The 15,763-nt window shown below is 35.8% G+C and overlaps 1 protein-coding gene across 2 annotated transcripts; it reads right to left on the bottom strand.

The window, feature by feature from the left end:
* Window positions 1-4,514: 4,514 nt before the first annotated feature.
* On the bottom strand, window positions 4,515-14,050 carry LOC120328747 (uncharacterized). 2 transcript variants are annotated; one of them, XM_039395274.2, is made up of 6 exons: window positions 13,405-14,050; window positions 11,771-11,958; window positions 11,568-11,679; window positions 10,877-11,011; window positions 6,553-6,764; window positions 4,515-5,973 (listed from the first exon to the last, which is right to left on the bottom strand). In XM_039395274.2, exons 1-6 carry the CDS (start codon window positions 13,520-13,522, stop codon window positions 5,782-5,784), a joined length of 957 nt encoding a protein of 318 aa, XP_039251208.2. In that variant the 5' UTR covers window positions 13,523-14,050; the 3' UTR covers window positions 4,515-5,781. The 2 variants fall into 2 exon arrangements, with proteins under 2 accessions (XP_039251208.2, XP_039251209.2); XM_039395275.2 differs by having other exon boundaries at window positions 10,922-11,011; window positions 13,405-14,047.
* Between the last annotated feature and the right edge of the window lie 1,713 nt (window positions 14,051-15,763).

Here is a 15,763-nt window from a genome sequence, read left to right as displayed (position 1 = left end):
GGCTTACCCGCTTTAGGCGGGACAGTCGGGCCTTTCAGCGTTTTGTCCCGCTGTCCCGATAAGTCAGCCAAAAGTCCCGCTTTTCCAGCATAATACACAAACATGTTCTCGTTACTGTTGTTTCTGTGTAGCGCAGCGCTAGCGTACTTACTGAAGGTTAATGCGTTCGTTTCCCGCTGATTCCCATTGATGGCGAGCGTATCGCATGTAAAACCAATACTAATTAGTCTAAATTCGAATTGTTTGTACCGGTATCGTTAACGTCAATTCCTTCCTATTTTTCGAACTGAACCCGATATTTGGACAGAGAATATGCGCATGAAAATTCCGATAACAATATGGTCAATAAAGACAGCCGAGACAGCTTTAAATGTAGGAATGTAGGCCTATGTAGTAAAATCGGAAAATGTGAAGTTACAAAATCACAGCTAAGGGGTCCGTTGGCGCACCGACAATAATAAATGAACATGCTCAAAGACGTAATACAACACAGCAGTAGCGTTTTTTACCTTTATTTGCACTAGTTTGCGGTATAGAGAAATTGTAAGAATAAACCTACCGTGTTTCCCCGAAAATATGACTTACCCTGAAAATAAGACCTAGCCTGAATTTTAAAACTGACTTTAATATAAGCCCTCCCCTCAAAATAAGACCTAGTTCATAACGCGAATTTTTTTCGAACTAGTCGATAGTAGGAAATCTCTCCTACACGTTTAAAATGATTAATAATCCATGCTTTGCAGTTATTTTGAATAAAAACATGTTATTTAGAAGTAAATCGGATATCGGTTTTCATATTTTGTATATTTGAAAATCTCGTAATTCTCCACTTTGGACTTTTGTTTTTGATAAATGAAACTATAAGACATTCCCCGAAAATAAGCCCCAGTGTTATTTTTGGAAGGAAATTGAAATGAGACCCAATCTTATTTTCGGGGAAACACGGTATAGGTCCTAGGATATGGGTTTCCTTTAACCGAGGGAGAAGAAAACCGATAACAAGCAAACACAGGTAGTCTAATAAATAAAGCAACTTGAATCTGATTTCGACACGCATCTGTACAAGATCAACCAATTTAAGTTTTCTAGATTGTCATATTCCTATTAAAATTACAGTTGCGATCCATATGTTAACTAAACCCATCAACCCATTGATTTTTCACACCTAATAACAGGAAAAGTGTAATGTTATTTAACGTTAGCTAGACTTAGACTATAATTTATGCATCTTATTCTGAACCTGTACACAATTACTCTCGGTAAATTAGTTTACTTGACGGCTATATAATGCATGTATTGAACAGCTTTCATATTATTCTCAAATATAAATATCTTTATCCAAAATACAAATACCTTTAGGCTTTGCACGATTAGTCATCAGTAAGGATGCTGAGTATGACGACTTACAAGTTACAAGTATTCGATTCTTATCCAATTCCTCAATTTTCGATTCTGAATCTAGATTCTGAGAAAACATACCCACCTACACAATACTATATGACAAGGCTACTCAACTGGCGGACAGCGTTCCAAATTCGGACCTTTGTAGTATTCAATTTGGACCGCAGCTGCTTCTAGACTTTGAATATCATCGTTTCTTTTTATTTCACAAATGTGATGTAATGCATTTTGCATTTTTCGCTAAATCACTGAGAAAAAATTTGTCATAGCAATATAAGTTTCTCAGAGCATCAATTCACTTGTTTACTCCCTTAGCATTGGCTAATCAACGAGATGTCAATAGTGGCGTAAAAACCGAAGTTTTAGCGGCTGTTTGGATACATTTTTCACAGTTTTTTTTATACAAGGTGGTAAACAATAAATTGTTGTGGGGGTTTGCATGCTATTTGTCAGGTTTTACTTTTATATTTGAAATTTAAAATAGAACAATTATTGATAACTTATAAATAAATAACTTTGCTATTAGACACGTAGTCGACTAATGAATCGTTTTGCTAAAATCATTGTGCTTTTGTATTTGGTCAAACGATACTCTTGTTTGCATAGCTGAAATAAATTTTTTGGAATGACCGGACCTCGATAACTTTTGAATTTTGTGTACGGGCCTTTGGTGGAAATAGTTGAGTAGCCATGCTATATGAAATCAAACGATTCCAAAGCATCGGAATCGATTCTAGTCGATTCAGCGGAGAATCGATTCCATAATCGAATCCAAACTCGATTCCGCCATCCCTAGCCATCAGAAATATCGCATTATGACGACATAATATATTGTGATCCTAGTAACATCACATATGCCAGATTCATAATTGGTCATGTTCGAGAGGTCAAAAGTTGAAGCAGAAATTTTTATCTCGTTTATAAATTGGTCTATTCACTGAATAATATTGCGTTTATATCAGGTTTACATAAAATTGCGACTCGCCAAGACGATTAAAAATAGAAAAAAATCTCATTTGCAAAAAAAAATGTCACAAACACTTAAAGATATCTTATAAACGCAGATTGCATGAGTGTGGTAAAATGTGAATAGTGTTTTTTAACAATGAAAGGGGCGCCGTTAAGCGTGTGTTGCGGACTAAAGTGTCCGTGTTTATATTGTGTGTATATATATATTCTTGTTTATAAACAGTTATATTGACCCTTGTTTAATGCTATTTTGTCGGATCTGGACTCCCCGACCACTAACTACACGGAGGTAAAAACTCTGTCATTCGATCTTCTTTCTCTGGCCGGCAGGCCGGAGGTCGATCGTGGGTTTAGTGATGTAATCTGTTATGCTGGTTGAACTTTGATATTGAAGTTGCCGTACAATAAACAACCAATCCGGAATCCTTGAGTCTTCTGAAACATCTTCAACCGCAGTAGCAACATCTTCAGACTGTGACACGTGTTACTTGCGCTCAGTACGATGAGCCAACGAACAGAAATATATATGTGCTGCATACCAAATGACGATGTCTATTTTGCAGCGTTTTATTCTAGTATTTATATTTTAGAACTAAATTCAAGTAAGAAACTGACCTGAAAATTTCATATTAGGTAAAAATAAGTTAAGGGCATGTGTTCGAGAGTTCTTTTGCGAAAGAGATTTCACGTCTAATGAAAAAGTAGGAAAGTCGATAATATACGCGAATCTCTGCTGCTTGGCGTCCTCCATCAGTCACTAGTCTTTATATATACTATTGTGTACATCTTAGAAAAAAATCTTAGAATTTAATCTCCATTATATCCAGGGCTGCCATCGATATGAACACAAAAATAAGAACATCAGGGAAACATAATAATAGAATAACAAAGAACAAAATGTATTCAAGCCAGTGCGACCCGTATCTAATAATACTTTGCACTAGAAAAGATTTGATCTGTTCCATCTTATTTTTGAGTTGTATTTTGATTAAGTTGCACGAACTGATTTTGGCCGGTAGGCTATTGTTTTGTCATTGTGTCAATTAATTTGCTGTTATTACGTAACGAATACGCGCAGCAATCAATGAGGTTGTAAAATATCATTTCTAGCATATCAATCATTCGAATTGGCCAATCTTAGTGCCTGGGATTAGAGCCTTTACCCATAAAATAAAGACACGTGTCAAAATAAGAACGTTTCTTATAAATAAAGGCAAAAATATTTTCTAAGACAAAAACCTTCAAAATAAGGATAAATCTTAGAAATAAGGACGTTATGGCAGTCCAGATTATATCTCAAATAGGCTCACCTTTTTTGACTATAACTGGCGACGGGATCAGCTACTATATATTTCAGGAGACGTTTTACGCGCCTTCCACAAGACTCTGCACGACCGGCCACTGATAAGCAAAGAGCTATAATAATTTTTAGACGACTTTTGGAACCTTTCGAATGCGGCGATTTCAAAAAGCTACATTTTGAAAAGAATGCAATCTTTTCCGTTCGACATTGCCTGCCCTATTCAATACACCCTAGTAACCTAGTTGGGAACCGATTTCTTCATAAGGGGAACACCCTTTTAAAATTTTAAACATCCCCCCTAATTTTGAGGTGTGATACCACACTGTAAACCCTAACTCAAGCATAATTGTATTTAAATATATAAAATTTGGTATATTTATCAGTGTAATTCGGCTGTCAAACACATTTCTATAAGTTACAAATAGTTTAATCACTAATAGCAAAATATTCACCACCCCCTACAGTTTGAAACACCCCCCCTACAATGAAAAGCCGGGGAACATATTAGTTTCTTCCACTATTGCAGTTTTTGCATTTGGAACATTTCTGACCCTCTTTTTGGGCAGTACTGTTCAATTCAGATGAGGGCTAATAGTTATCACTGACATTACATTGGCATTTTTTACCTTGTTGTAGGGTAGAGACTTCACATTTGAAACTTCCTGGTCAGACAGCTCAGTTCCAGAATGGACAATACGAAATTTTTGTTACCCTGGATTCGAACTTTTCGCAAGACGATTTTTTTTGGAATCCACGTTATCGCCTTTATTCCATTTAAAGTCGTTGAACGCGACATTGCTACACCGCTCAATCACACTTCCTTTTTAAAGCAAGCTTGCAATGATTCATCTAATAATCAAAATTTATTTTACTCTTTAACATAATAAATGGCATTTTATATCACACATAAATTTTAATATTAGGAAAATAAAAAATAAAGGCGGCGTATAGGTAGCAGTGGCCTAAAGATTGTTTATAATAGTAGAGCAGGCATCAAACTTCGTTCAAACGAGGAAGGCTTGCAAACAAAGCACCAAATTCTATCTATGTTGGCAACTATGTTGATCGGTATATAGAAATATGCAAATCCTTCCAAAATAGTGTTTCTTAAACGGTGGGGCCCTACAAGGAGGGGGGGGGGGTGAAGCTTATTAAAATTATTTGTTAGATTTGATCTTGTTCGCCTTATTTTGGATATTTACATTTCTTTATAATATATAGATTGCAAAGAGCAGTTGTGCTTGTATCTTTATTGTCCTTGGCGTGGATATGTTTAAGAGTTCGACTTCATACGTGTTTAGCTAGCTTATTGTTAGCTAGTTATTTTTGAGGTGAGACGCGAGACTTGGCAAATTCTTAAAAGAGGGCTCAGCTTGAAAAGTTTGAGAATTACTGTTCTAAAAGCATCGTATCAGTGTCTATATATACAGTCTCGTTTGGAACAAAGGTATAACTCATCATGAAAATCCTATTTTAACTTACTTTTGCCGATTTTAGTAATTATCGGTATAACTTTTTGGAATATCAAAGGAACACAAAGCAGTGGCGTTATCAAATGTATCCATATGTGTGAATTATAGCTGTAGCTTTGGTTATTTTTGCAGGGATTACTAATACCATTCACACCTGGCGGTGCCGAAGATTTTCCAAAAACTAAAAGGTGCTTACTTAGTCAATGTATGCTTATAGAGTGCTTTGTTCGGAAAGACAGCGTATGAAAGTTTAAACAAAGATGCAATTAAAAAAGCACAACACGGACAAAAATAGTCGCCCATGAAGTGTGTTTACCAATATGGGGGTAACTAATTTTGTTCTTGGCTGACACAGACAGTCCCCGAACTCGTAATAGATAAACCCTCGTAAACCCTAATCTAGTACACACACTACGTGAGGTACCCATAAATTTATCTCTGGGTCGAACGAGTATAAAAAGTGTCGCCAGTTAGTCAAGCTGTTTCTGACAGATAGATATACGAAGATAGGATAAAATATATATCATTTTTATCCCAGAGAGAAGTAAGACAATAAGGCGACTTAATTCACGAACCACGCCTCTCGTCTGGTTACCAGTCTATGTCGGGTATGTGATTTGTTAGACATCTATTTATTCACATCTCACATAGTATCCCATGTCTATAGCCTGTAGGATAATCATTGAAAAATCCTTGATGAGACGCGTTGGTGTCTTTTTCAAAATGAATGCCAATCTGACTCCATGATGTCTTGTTAACCGGATATCCGGGGTACCAATCCATGGTATAATTTGAAATTGTACCATTCCGAAGATATGTTATCCCTGCCTGTTATGAAAAAAATGTGTTACTTTATTTTTACTTATGTTTTATGTTGGTAATATAAATTGGCGGACAAGCAGCCTCCTTGTGGACAAAACGGACATTTTGAAGACGTTGAATAAATACATCATACAATACATCTCACGAACAAGCTTTCACGACTTTTAATTTTCATCGCAATCTGCATTTCTAATCAAAATCCTAACTAGAAAAAATACTAATTTTCCCACTTTTGTCGTTAGCGGGGTGTTTTTGGGTGCTCCCGAAGTATGTGAACCAAGATGGCGGACAACAGAACGTAGTATGTGTACCAGGTTAGGCCATAATTTTATTCCAATTTTCCTTATTTTAGTTCTATTACAAGTTCGAGGACTAGCCAAGCGACTCCCGTAGTATTTGTACCTGAAATTATGATTATCCCCCTAACCTGGTAGCCATACTACGTTCCGGTGTCCGCCATGTTGGTTCACATACTTCGGCAGAACCGTTTTTTGTACACAAAAAAAATCGGACATCCGACGCCAATTACAAAATACTTTGGTTTCATCGTATTTCTATGACAACATTCATAAAAATGTCACAAACCTGAGCATCGCGCGTCATTCCAAGCCAGACAGTTTTCCATGGCTGCATGACATCTCTCAGATATTTTACAATTATTTGAAAATGTTCTTCGCCATATATATTTGCCGCTTCCGCACCGTGCCCATGGCAAAGCTCTGCTGCTTTATCATACTGGATCCGCTTAGATTTGGTTGCCCAGTAGCACTTGTCTCCGTATTCTATACTACATAATCCTGAAATAAAAGCAAGAGAGCGATACTTAGATATATGGACAAGAAATCCAAAACGAAGTAGTACGCGTATGCTATCTGTCACAAACTAACGTGAAAGTGGAGCCAACACAAGGTACGCATTTTTTTGATTACGAAATTGTTCACAAATAACGAATCCCATAAAGCCCACAGAAATTTTTAATATAATAAAAGTAATAGCCTTCTAGCGAAAGATACAATCTTCAACTACTGAAAATTTCAAAGCAATTGGTCCAGTAGTAAAGGCAATTTTTTCATAACAATAAGAAGAAAATTACCAACAAGAACAAAAACAACATAATATCAAATCCATATGTACATTTCGTGTCCAATAATGTTTCAAAAGCTGTAAAAGGACTTTAGCCCCCCAAGTGTCACTCAGATGAGAGCAATAAAGCATTAGAAAGATAGCTATTGTTCGCACCATTAATACAGAGTTGCAAAGCCAAATCTGCGGGTGTCGAAGTATTTTTAGTCGAGAGCCTCAGTCAAAATTTGAAACTGAAACGAAAATAGGCTTGCAAACAACAACGTTTTTAAAGTAAATTTTTGTGTCAACCTGGGTTTTAATGTTGATATATAGGACTTATCAGAATTGGGAACCATTTTAATTAATTAATCTGAACACAACACAGCTAACGTGGTTAGGTTTCCAGACATGAGGATGACGCGGGTTAGGCCCCGAATTGTACAATGGAACAGATTTCGAGACTCAACAACAAATTGCACAATATTGAACAACCAAAAGTAGCGGTAAAAGTCGTTAGCTTGCGCAATTTTTATGACGCAATAATTAACAGACCAGAACAATTGCAATTCGGTACTATAGTTGTAATGATCGTTATGTTGGATCGCCAAAAAATGTATATGTAATGTTGGATTTATAGAACTTTTTTTATGTCACTTCACTGCCTAGAGCAGAGGTGGCCAACCTTTCACATACCATGCGCCACGTTTTAAACATAATGTTTCAGATGCGCCGTAAATCTCTTGTATTCCCACGCCTAATGTCCGCTTCTTGTTGAAATTATATAAATTTATAATACACACACATATATACACACGTATATGTAGTTTTTACAATTTACAACTTTACATGAATAGAAATTAAGCAAGGAAGTATAATAAATAAAACTGATCAATTTTATTTAAGTACCGCCTTTATGAGACTTTTTCTGCTGTTTTACTTTCGCCAGTTTTTTTTATTCTTGGAGTTAAGTTTGTTACTGAGAGGAGCAGTGCATTCTTCAAATTTAAATCCGTAAGTCTTGACCTCGCTTTGCTTTTAATTAGTTTCATGGCAGATATATAAAACCCTGGGCAAATTTTCCCAGTTCTGGAAAATTTTCACGGGGTAACGATTGCCAGAACTGGATCATGTCAGCTGCACTTGGGACTGAAGGAAGCTCATCAAATTTAATTTTCAATGATGGATGAGTTTTGTCAATTAGTTCCAATTGTATATTGCTTGGCATCTTCATTATGATTAGTTCACTAAGTGAAAATGGGTTTATAAAAGCAAGTATAGAGTCTTCTTCTTTTGAAATATCATGAAAACGACTTTCAAATGACTCTTGCAATAACTTGATTTTTTCTGTGTATATTGCCAAATTGCCATTACCAGCAGCACATTCACGGTGTTCTTTTATGTGAGGAAATTGGGACAAATCCTCTTTTTCCAATTGGGCAATTCAACTGGTTGTTCAATGGTTATTGGGAGATATTTGGGAAGTCTGAGCAATGGAAAGCTGTGTTTCAAGCTGATAAGCTGTGTTTCAAGCTGATAAATGACGATTTTTTATTTTTCCAGGAGTTCTGAACTTTTTACTTCAGTAGGGAAAAAATAGTAAATTTTACTAATTTTTTCTGAAAGTCTAGAATGAATTTCATAAAGTCCGTCCAAAAGCTAACGTCGATAATCGCCTGTTGTTTCTAATTCCAACAAGCCGTAAGTGGGCGACGTGGAGTAAGGAATAGATTTTAGGTACAATCAAAAGTCACCATGTAAATCGCAAAAAAACGGCTTGGCGTGGAGAAGCCGAGTGCAATTAACAATTTTGGCATGAAAAGGGTTAAAGATGCAATGCGCCACCTCTAATCATGCAATGCGCCACGTTTGGCGCATGCGCCATAGGTTGGCCACCCCTGGCCTAGAGGCTCACCAGGAAAAACAATGTCCCGCGACCCATAGTTTGCCGACCACTGGTTTAGAATATACTGGTTCATAATAGCTCATGTTTAACAGTGAGTTGAACGGTTGAACCCACTCATGCTAATTCGCGATGGCCGTAAAGGACAAGAAATACCGCGAGCAAAATGATAAGACGTTTTTTATTCTTTCAGTGTTATTCACGGCATATTTAACGTAATTTGAGCACGAAGCTTACAAGTTCGTCGAAAGAATTATTTCCAAATCTTTTTTCAAACAACTAAAGAACGAAAAAATAAAAAGATTGTTGAAAAAAAAAAGTAAAGGCCTTGACATTCCTGCAGTAAAATTTAATCCGCTTTCCAGCGGAAAAACAATTTTCACAATAACAAAAAATTGGAATGATTCAAAATAGCCAATGTCAATTAAAGTGCAAATGAAATGAGTTATGGCTTGAAAAACAGTCATGGTTTAGTTTGAACTTACCGTCATAGAACACACACATAAATATATATAAAATGGAGATTTCTTTCTATATATATCGGGCAAAATCATGAAAATCACAATGAATTGGAGACGGACCATGTTCAAAGATCTCCGCATATGAATATTTATATAATTCCAAAATCTCTCTGCAAATAATTTTACATAGAACTAATAAGTTGATGTTACTCATTACTGTACAAGAAGAGACTATATTTTGAAATCTACCGAAGTCTTCACGATTTTGCTATATCCTTTCGAATTTATTGTATTCCGGAGGTACTGGGTATTGGTTATTGTAAAATTTTTCAGAGTAACAGCAATAGCCCAATTGCCAAAGATGAACGATTCTTTGAAGGCAAAATGCGGAGTCTGGTTTGATTCAACTGTCATCTTAACGATTATTTCATCCAAATTATGTCCAAACCCTTAATTCGTTTAAAACTACTAGTATGTATTCTTAATGCAAAAAGTGGACCGTCATTGAACATGGATTTTTTCACAGGTATATTTTTCACGAATCATAAGCCGTCATAATTTAGAATTAGAGAGCTATGCTCAAATATATGGACACGTAGCGCCACCCAGTGGCAATAATTTTGATGACGTCATAGCGAGAAAAAAAATAATAGCCTTCTGGAGAAAAATTTTATCTTCAACCACTGAAAATATCAAAGCAATTGGTCCAGTATTCGAAGAGAAAAGCGATTTTTTAAAAATGGAGACGGAGACAAATAACTATAACAATAACAACAAAATTTTGAAACGATCGTTATGGCCACTAAACGTGTCCGATTAGCCTTCAGCAGAGAATTGGGTGTAAGTGGAATTGGAATAAGTGTGTGTACCAATATGGAGGTAACTAATTTTGTTCGCCTACTTTACATCAAGTTGTGTAAAGGGATTGAAACCTATGGACAGAAGGTATATTCACTTGGCTGAAACAGACAGTCCCAGAACTCAAAATAGAACTAAAATAAGGAAAATAGAAACAAATTATGGCCTAATCCTAACCAGCTACACACACTACGGGAGTACCGAGAATTGTATCTTTGACTTCTGGACGAAACCTATTAAAAATTGTAAAACTGCAATTTTGCAAGGATTTGGGTAACATTTAAGTTTAACCCCCCAAGTTGAGAAAGAGGTACTCCCGTAGCATGTGTATCACGTTAGGGTTAGGCCATAATTTTATTCCGATTTACATTATTTTAGTTCTATTACGAGTTCGGAGACTGTCTGTGTTAGCCAAGTGAATACATCCACTAACCGCAGGCTTCAGTCCCTTTACACAACTTGATGTAAAGTGGGCGAACAAAATTAGTTACGACCATATTGGTACACAGCATGCGACCTCACGATTTCTATTAATGGCCTGGTGTTTACATTCAATACTTAAGCATTCTGAATACTCAAGCATTGAGTCACAGCGAAACATACCGCGGGCAAATAAACAACGTACTTTTTCTAACAATACTGGTAGCAGGTACAGTTGTAGTTGTTATACCTCGAATTCTTGCGACCGCCTTTTCGCTGAGATTCATCAGAGCTGCCTCGATCTTTTCATCCAGTTCATTAGAAGATATTTCATATTGATCTGAAAGGCAGTAGGGTACTGTGATTAAATATGAGGTATTCAATGCTTTTAACAGTGACAAAAATATCGTAATATCAGAGCAAGTAGAATCATATATCAGATGTTAGAACCTTGGGTATCGCTGCTCGATAACCAGGTTTGGTTCCCCGCGACTTCCCTTCCCCAGTAATGTAAATATCATTTTTTCCTTATATTTTTTGCGTGTTTTTTGTCCTTTACTGGTTGAAAAAATTTACTTGACTTGACTTGTATGGGCACAAAATGCCTCTATATATCCCTCCCTCTTACACGAAAAATAACCCACTGAAAGCGTAGGAAATCCATGGCGTAGTATAATATTTCAAATTTAGCAAAATTTGAGGCAAAACGAATGAAATTGACAGTCCAGTAATACGGAGACATTTTCATCTTTAACTATCTGATAAAGTTGATGGTGATGGGTAGAAGAAAAGGGTAATAGGGTGGTGGGACAAGGACAAATTTACTCATTTGGAAAACCATGAACTGAACAGCTAAACTAAAATGCTCACAAAAAAGCATATTTCCTGCGAGATACCTTGAATTTTTGAAACAGTTCGATTTAGCCAAATCGGTAACAAAGCGTTGACTTTTGAATCCGTAAGTTCTGTTGTATTTTGTTTCTTTGATGAATGTAATTCTGATCGATTCTGTGGAATGAAACAGTTTATATTACTGAAGATTTGGTTCATATTTATAATTTGTCGTGTACGATCGTCTACAATTCTAATTATCTCTTACCTGTAGCATTAGAATAAAACTGGCAACCGTAAAAATGAAGATAATGAACATTATGATCGCAAATACGGTGAATATCAAAGCTTTTCTGCTCAATTTAATCCTTTTTGGCGATGGTTTTATTCTCGGTTTCTTTTCCGGTTCTGTTCGGTCGGGAGGAAGTTCTGGCTTCGGTTCGAATTTAACCTCATCTGTGAAAAAAGTCATAAATACATTTTACGAGTGTAGTTACTCATATGCACTCACAAATATGGCTGGGAATTTCAGAGAAAACACTTCAACCGTTAACCGGGTAAGATTAACCAGTTAACCGAAGCGTGACGTTTAACGTAATAAATTTAAATTCGTATAATTTTAGCTTGTTACCGCTCAAAATTATTTACAGTGGTGATAGTCTCATGATCGCTCTGCTGCAAGAGATAGGCAGCGTGCTTTGGACATATTGAAATATTTTAGTAAAACCCGAATCCGTTATTAAATGTCATTTAGGTGACAAATTTTCGGTGTTTCGGTGTTTTGGCTCGCATTTACAAGTGCAGTTTCAAGTATTTTGTGGCGTCTAAAGATGCCGCAAACCCATGGCAGGATGTCCAAACCATGACCGCTATGGCCTAACCACGGCGATTGATTTTTCAGCGGCCACAAACCAAAATGACGGGTAAAATTTTGCTGCCGTAACCAAGGCATGTCGGCTGTAATGGCATGGCTGTCTCTGATGGTGACAGATATTGGGGAAATTGGAACATTTTTCTTATGGATACAGTTTTGAAGGATTTGGGGTCAGGTTTAGGTAGATATAATTCTTTCTGATAAACGAAAATCTGGTACATGACTTTGTGAATATACCGGAAGTACTGGTTAATGAATAGCGTCATAAAATCATGGCAAGAGACGCCGCGATTCGTTCGTGGCAGGAGCTGCCACGAAGTGGTTAGAACTGCGACTCTGCAATCAAAGCACAAGTGACCTATTTTTCAACATTTTGAAATTTATTAGTTGAGTTTTTTTGCTTTCGAGCAAGAATAGTAACTACAATTGCACCAGTTTGAAAACTTGCCGCTACATCCTATAAAGAAATGTTGCAAACATTATACTATACAAAAACCTATGAACTCAATTCTTATTGTTTGTGAATGGAAAAAATCTCGAAACTCATGCAAAACGAAAGTATCAAAATTCCACAGATCAGCATAATTACCAAAGTTTATTTTTGTCGATTCTTCGAATTCTAAGTCATTGCACTCCAGGCTATTTTGACATAATATGATAAAATCTTGCAACAAGGCATTGATGTGTGATCAATGTTATTGATATGGGCACTTTCAAAAAATTCAATAAAATGGACTGGAATTGCATACTACATAACTAAGCAACTGACATACCGAGATGGGAAAGTTAGGCCATAGCAGCCTGCACGTTTAATATGGAATTGAAAAAAAAAATACAAAACACCTCGAATGAATACTAAAAACTGCTGAAAATAATAAAACGAGTGTTAAATCAAATATGTAAGACATGAAAGAGAATTTCAAACAACTTGCCACATTAGTCTATACAGACTTAGAATTTCACTCTGCTTAACCGCAAGACGCGAACTAATGATGGAATCAGTTTCACGATGACGTTAACAAACATACCATCGATATTTACAAATTCAATTTTCCCATCCGATGAAAACACAGCTGTTGGTAGGTCATCAGGTTCTTCAAAAATATCATTAAATCTGGCATACATATTACTCGTCCTACGATTCATGTCGCTTATTTTGATCGTAAGACGTTTCAATTTAAATACTCATACTTTCCTATATGAACAGTAAAAACACAAAACGTTATGTAACGGACTTGTAGTACATTAAAAAAAGGGGAGTATTCTCATATTTCATGGAATTGGCAACTGCGGGTATCTTTGCTAGACAGCAACTGATAAATGAACATGATTAGAGACGTAATACAACACAACAGCAGCGGTTTTATATCTTATTCTAGGACAGGGGTGCCAAACTTGCGGCCCCATAGAACTTCCAATGTGGCCCTCGAACGCTTAACAGTAATTGTTATTTCTCAAAATTCTAAAGTCACTGTTTAATTTGTCACTTTTCCATCAGTATAATGAAAAAATACAATATAAGTAGACATTATCAGAATAAGCACAGCATTCAATATGGCAAAATTTAAAGATCAACTTCGAAACATGAAACTGCAGTTACATCAAGTACAGCTAAATCAGCAGAAAACCTGCTTCAAAACAATCTGTAAAAGTAAAGTTTATGATCTTTTGTAATAAATACAGTGAATTGCAATAATAGTGAAATGCATGAAATAAATATGCAAATGGCATTTGAAATTTAAGAAAATAGCAGAACTTTATTCGGTTCTTTAATTACATCACATATAATATATGTGTGTGATAATATGTGTGTTATGATCTTTTGTAATAAATACAGTGAATTGCAATAATAGTGAAATGCATGAAATAAATATGCAAATGGCATTTGAAATTTAAGAAAATAGCAGAACTTTATTCGGTTCTTTAATTACATCACATATAATATATGTGTCACAAACTACACCTATCTAAAAGTATGCTTTAAGTATGAATTATCAAAATAAATCAAAAACTGTTTGCGGCCCTTTGCACAATTCCCAAAATGCATTGCGGCCCTCGAATACCCACGAGTTTGACACCTCTGTCCTAGGATATGGGTCTCATTTAACCGAGGGAGGAGAAACCCAATAGAAAGCAAATACAGATAGTCTAATAAATAAAGCAACTTGAATCTGATTTGGATACGTATACAACATATTTGGTCGTATACAACATACGACCAATTGAAGTTTTTAGATTGTCATATTCTTATTAAAATTACACTTGCGACCCATATGTTATCTTAACCTATCCTTCCGTTTATCTTTCACATGTAGTGACTGGAAAGGTGCAATGTTATGTGAAGTCAGCTTTAGTTAGAATTGACTAAAATTTATGCATCCTATTCTGAACCTGTACACTTTTACTCTCGTTATATTAGTTTACTCGATGGCTGCATAATACAAGTAATAAACAGCTTTCATATTATTCTCAAATATTAAACTTGAAAACACGAGAGTTCAATGCTGTTGAATAATAAATACCTTTAGGCTTCGCACGATTAATCATCAGAAATATCGCATTATGACGATATAATCTCCGCTTAATATTGTGATACGAGTAAATTCACAGATGCCAGATTGATAATCGGTCATGTTCGAGAGGTCAGAAGTTTAGGCGAAATGTTTTATATCTTGTTTATAAATTGGTCTATTCACTGAATAATATTACGTTTATATCATGTTCACATAAAATTGCGACTCGGCAAGACGGCTCATTTGCGAAACAAAATGTCACAAACACTCAAAGACATCTTATAAAAACGGCGAGTGATCAATAGATTGCATGGGTGTGGTAAAATGTGGATAGTATTTTTTTAATAATGAAAGGCGCGCTGTCAAGCGTCTTACTTGCGCTTAGTACGATGCGCCAACTGGACAGAAATATATATGTGCTGCATGCCAATGTCCATTTTTGCAGCGTTTTATACTAGTATTTATATTTTAGAACTAAACTGATCTGAATAATGCATATTAAGTAATATTAAGTTCAAATGGTACTTCTCCGAGCGTTCTTCTGAGAGAAATATTTCGCGTCTAATGGAAGAAGAGGAAAGTCGATAATACCGTGTTTCTTCGAAAATAAGACCTAGCCCGACTTTTAAAAATGATTTTAATATAAGCCCTCCACCCAATAAAAGACCTAGTATATAGCGCAAATTTCATTTGACCTAATCCTAGTCGATAGCAAGAAATCTCTCCAACACGTTTCAAGTGATAAATCTAAAACACGTGGGAGAGGAAACGTGTTATTTATAAGTAAATGGATATCGGTTTTTATATTTTGTATACTTGAAAATCTCGTAATTCTCTACTTTGTAATTTAAATGAACGAAAATAAAAGACATCC

This window comes from Styela clava, chromosome 7 (genome assembly GCF_964204865.1).
Source record: "Styela clava chromosome 7, kaStyClav1.hap1.2, whole genome shotgun sequence".
NCBI classification, from domain to species: Eukaryota; Metazoa; Chordata; class Ascidiacea; order Stolidobranchia; family Styelidae; genus Styela; species Styela clava.
This window is presented reverse-complemented; position numbering and strand designations above follow the sequence as displayed.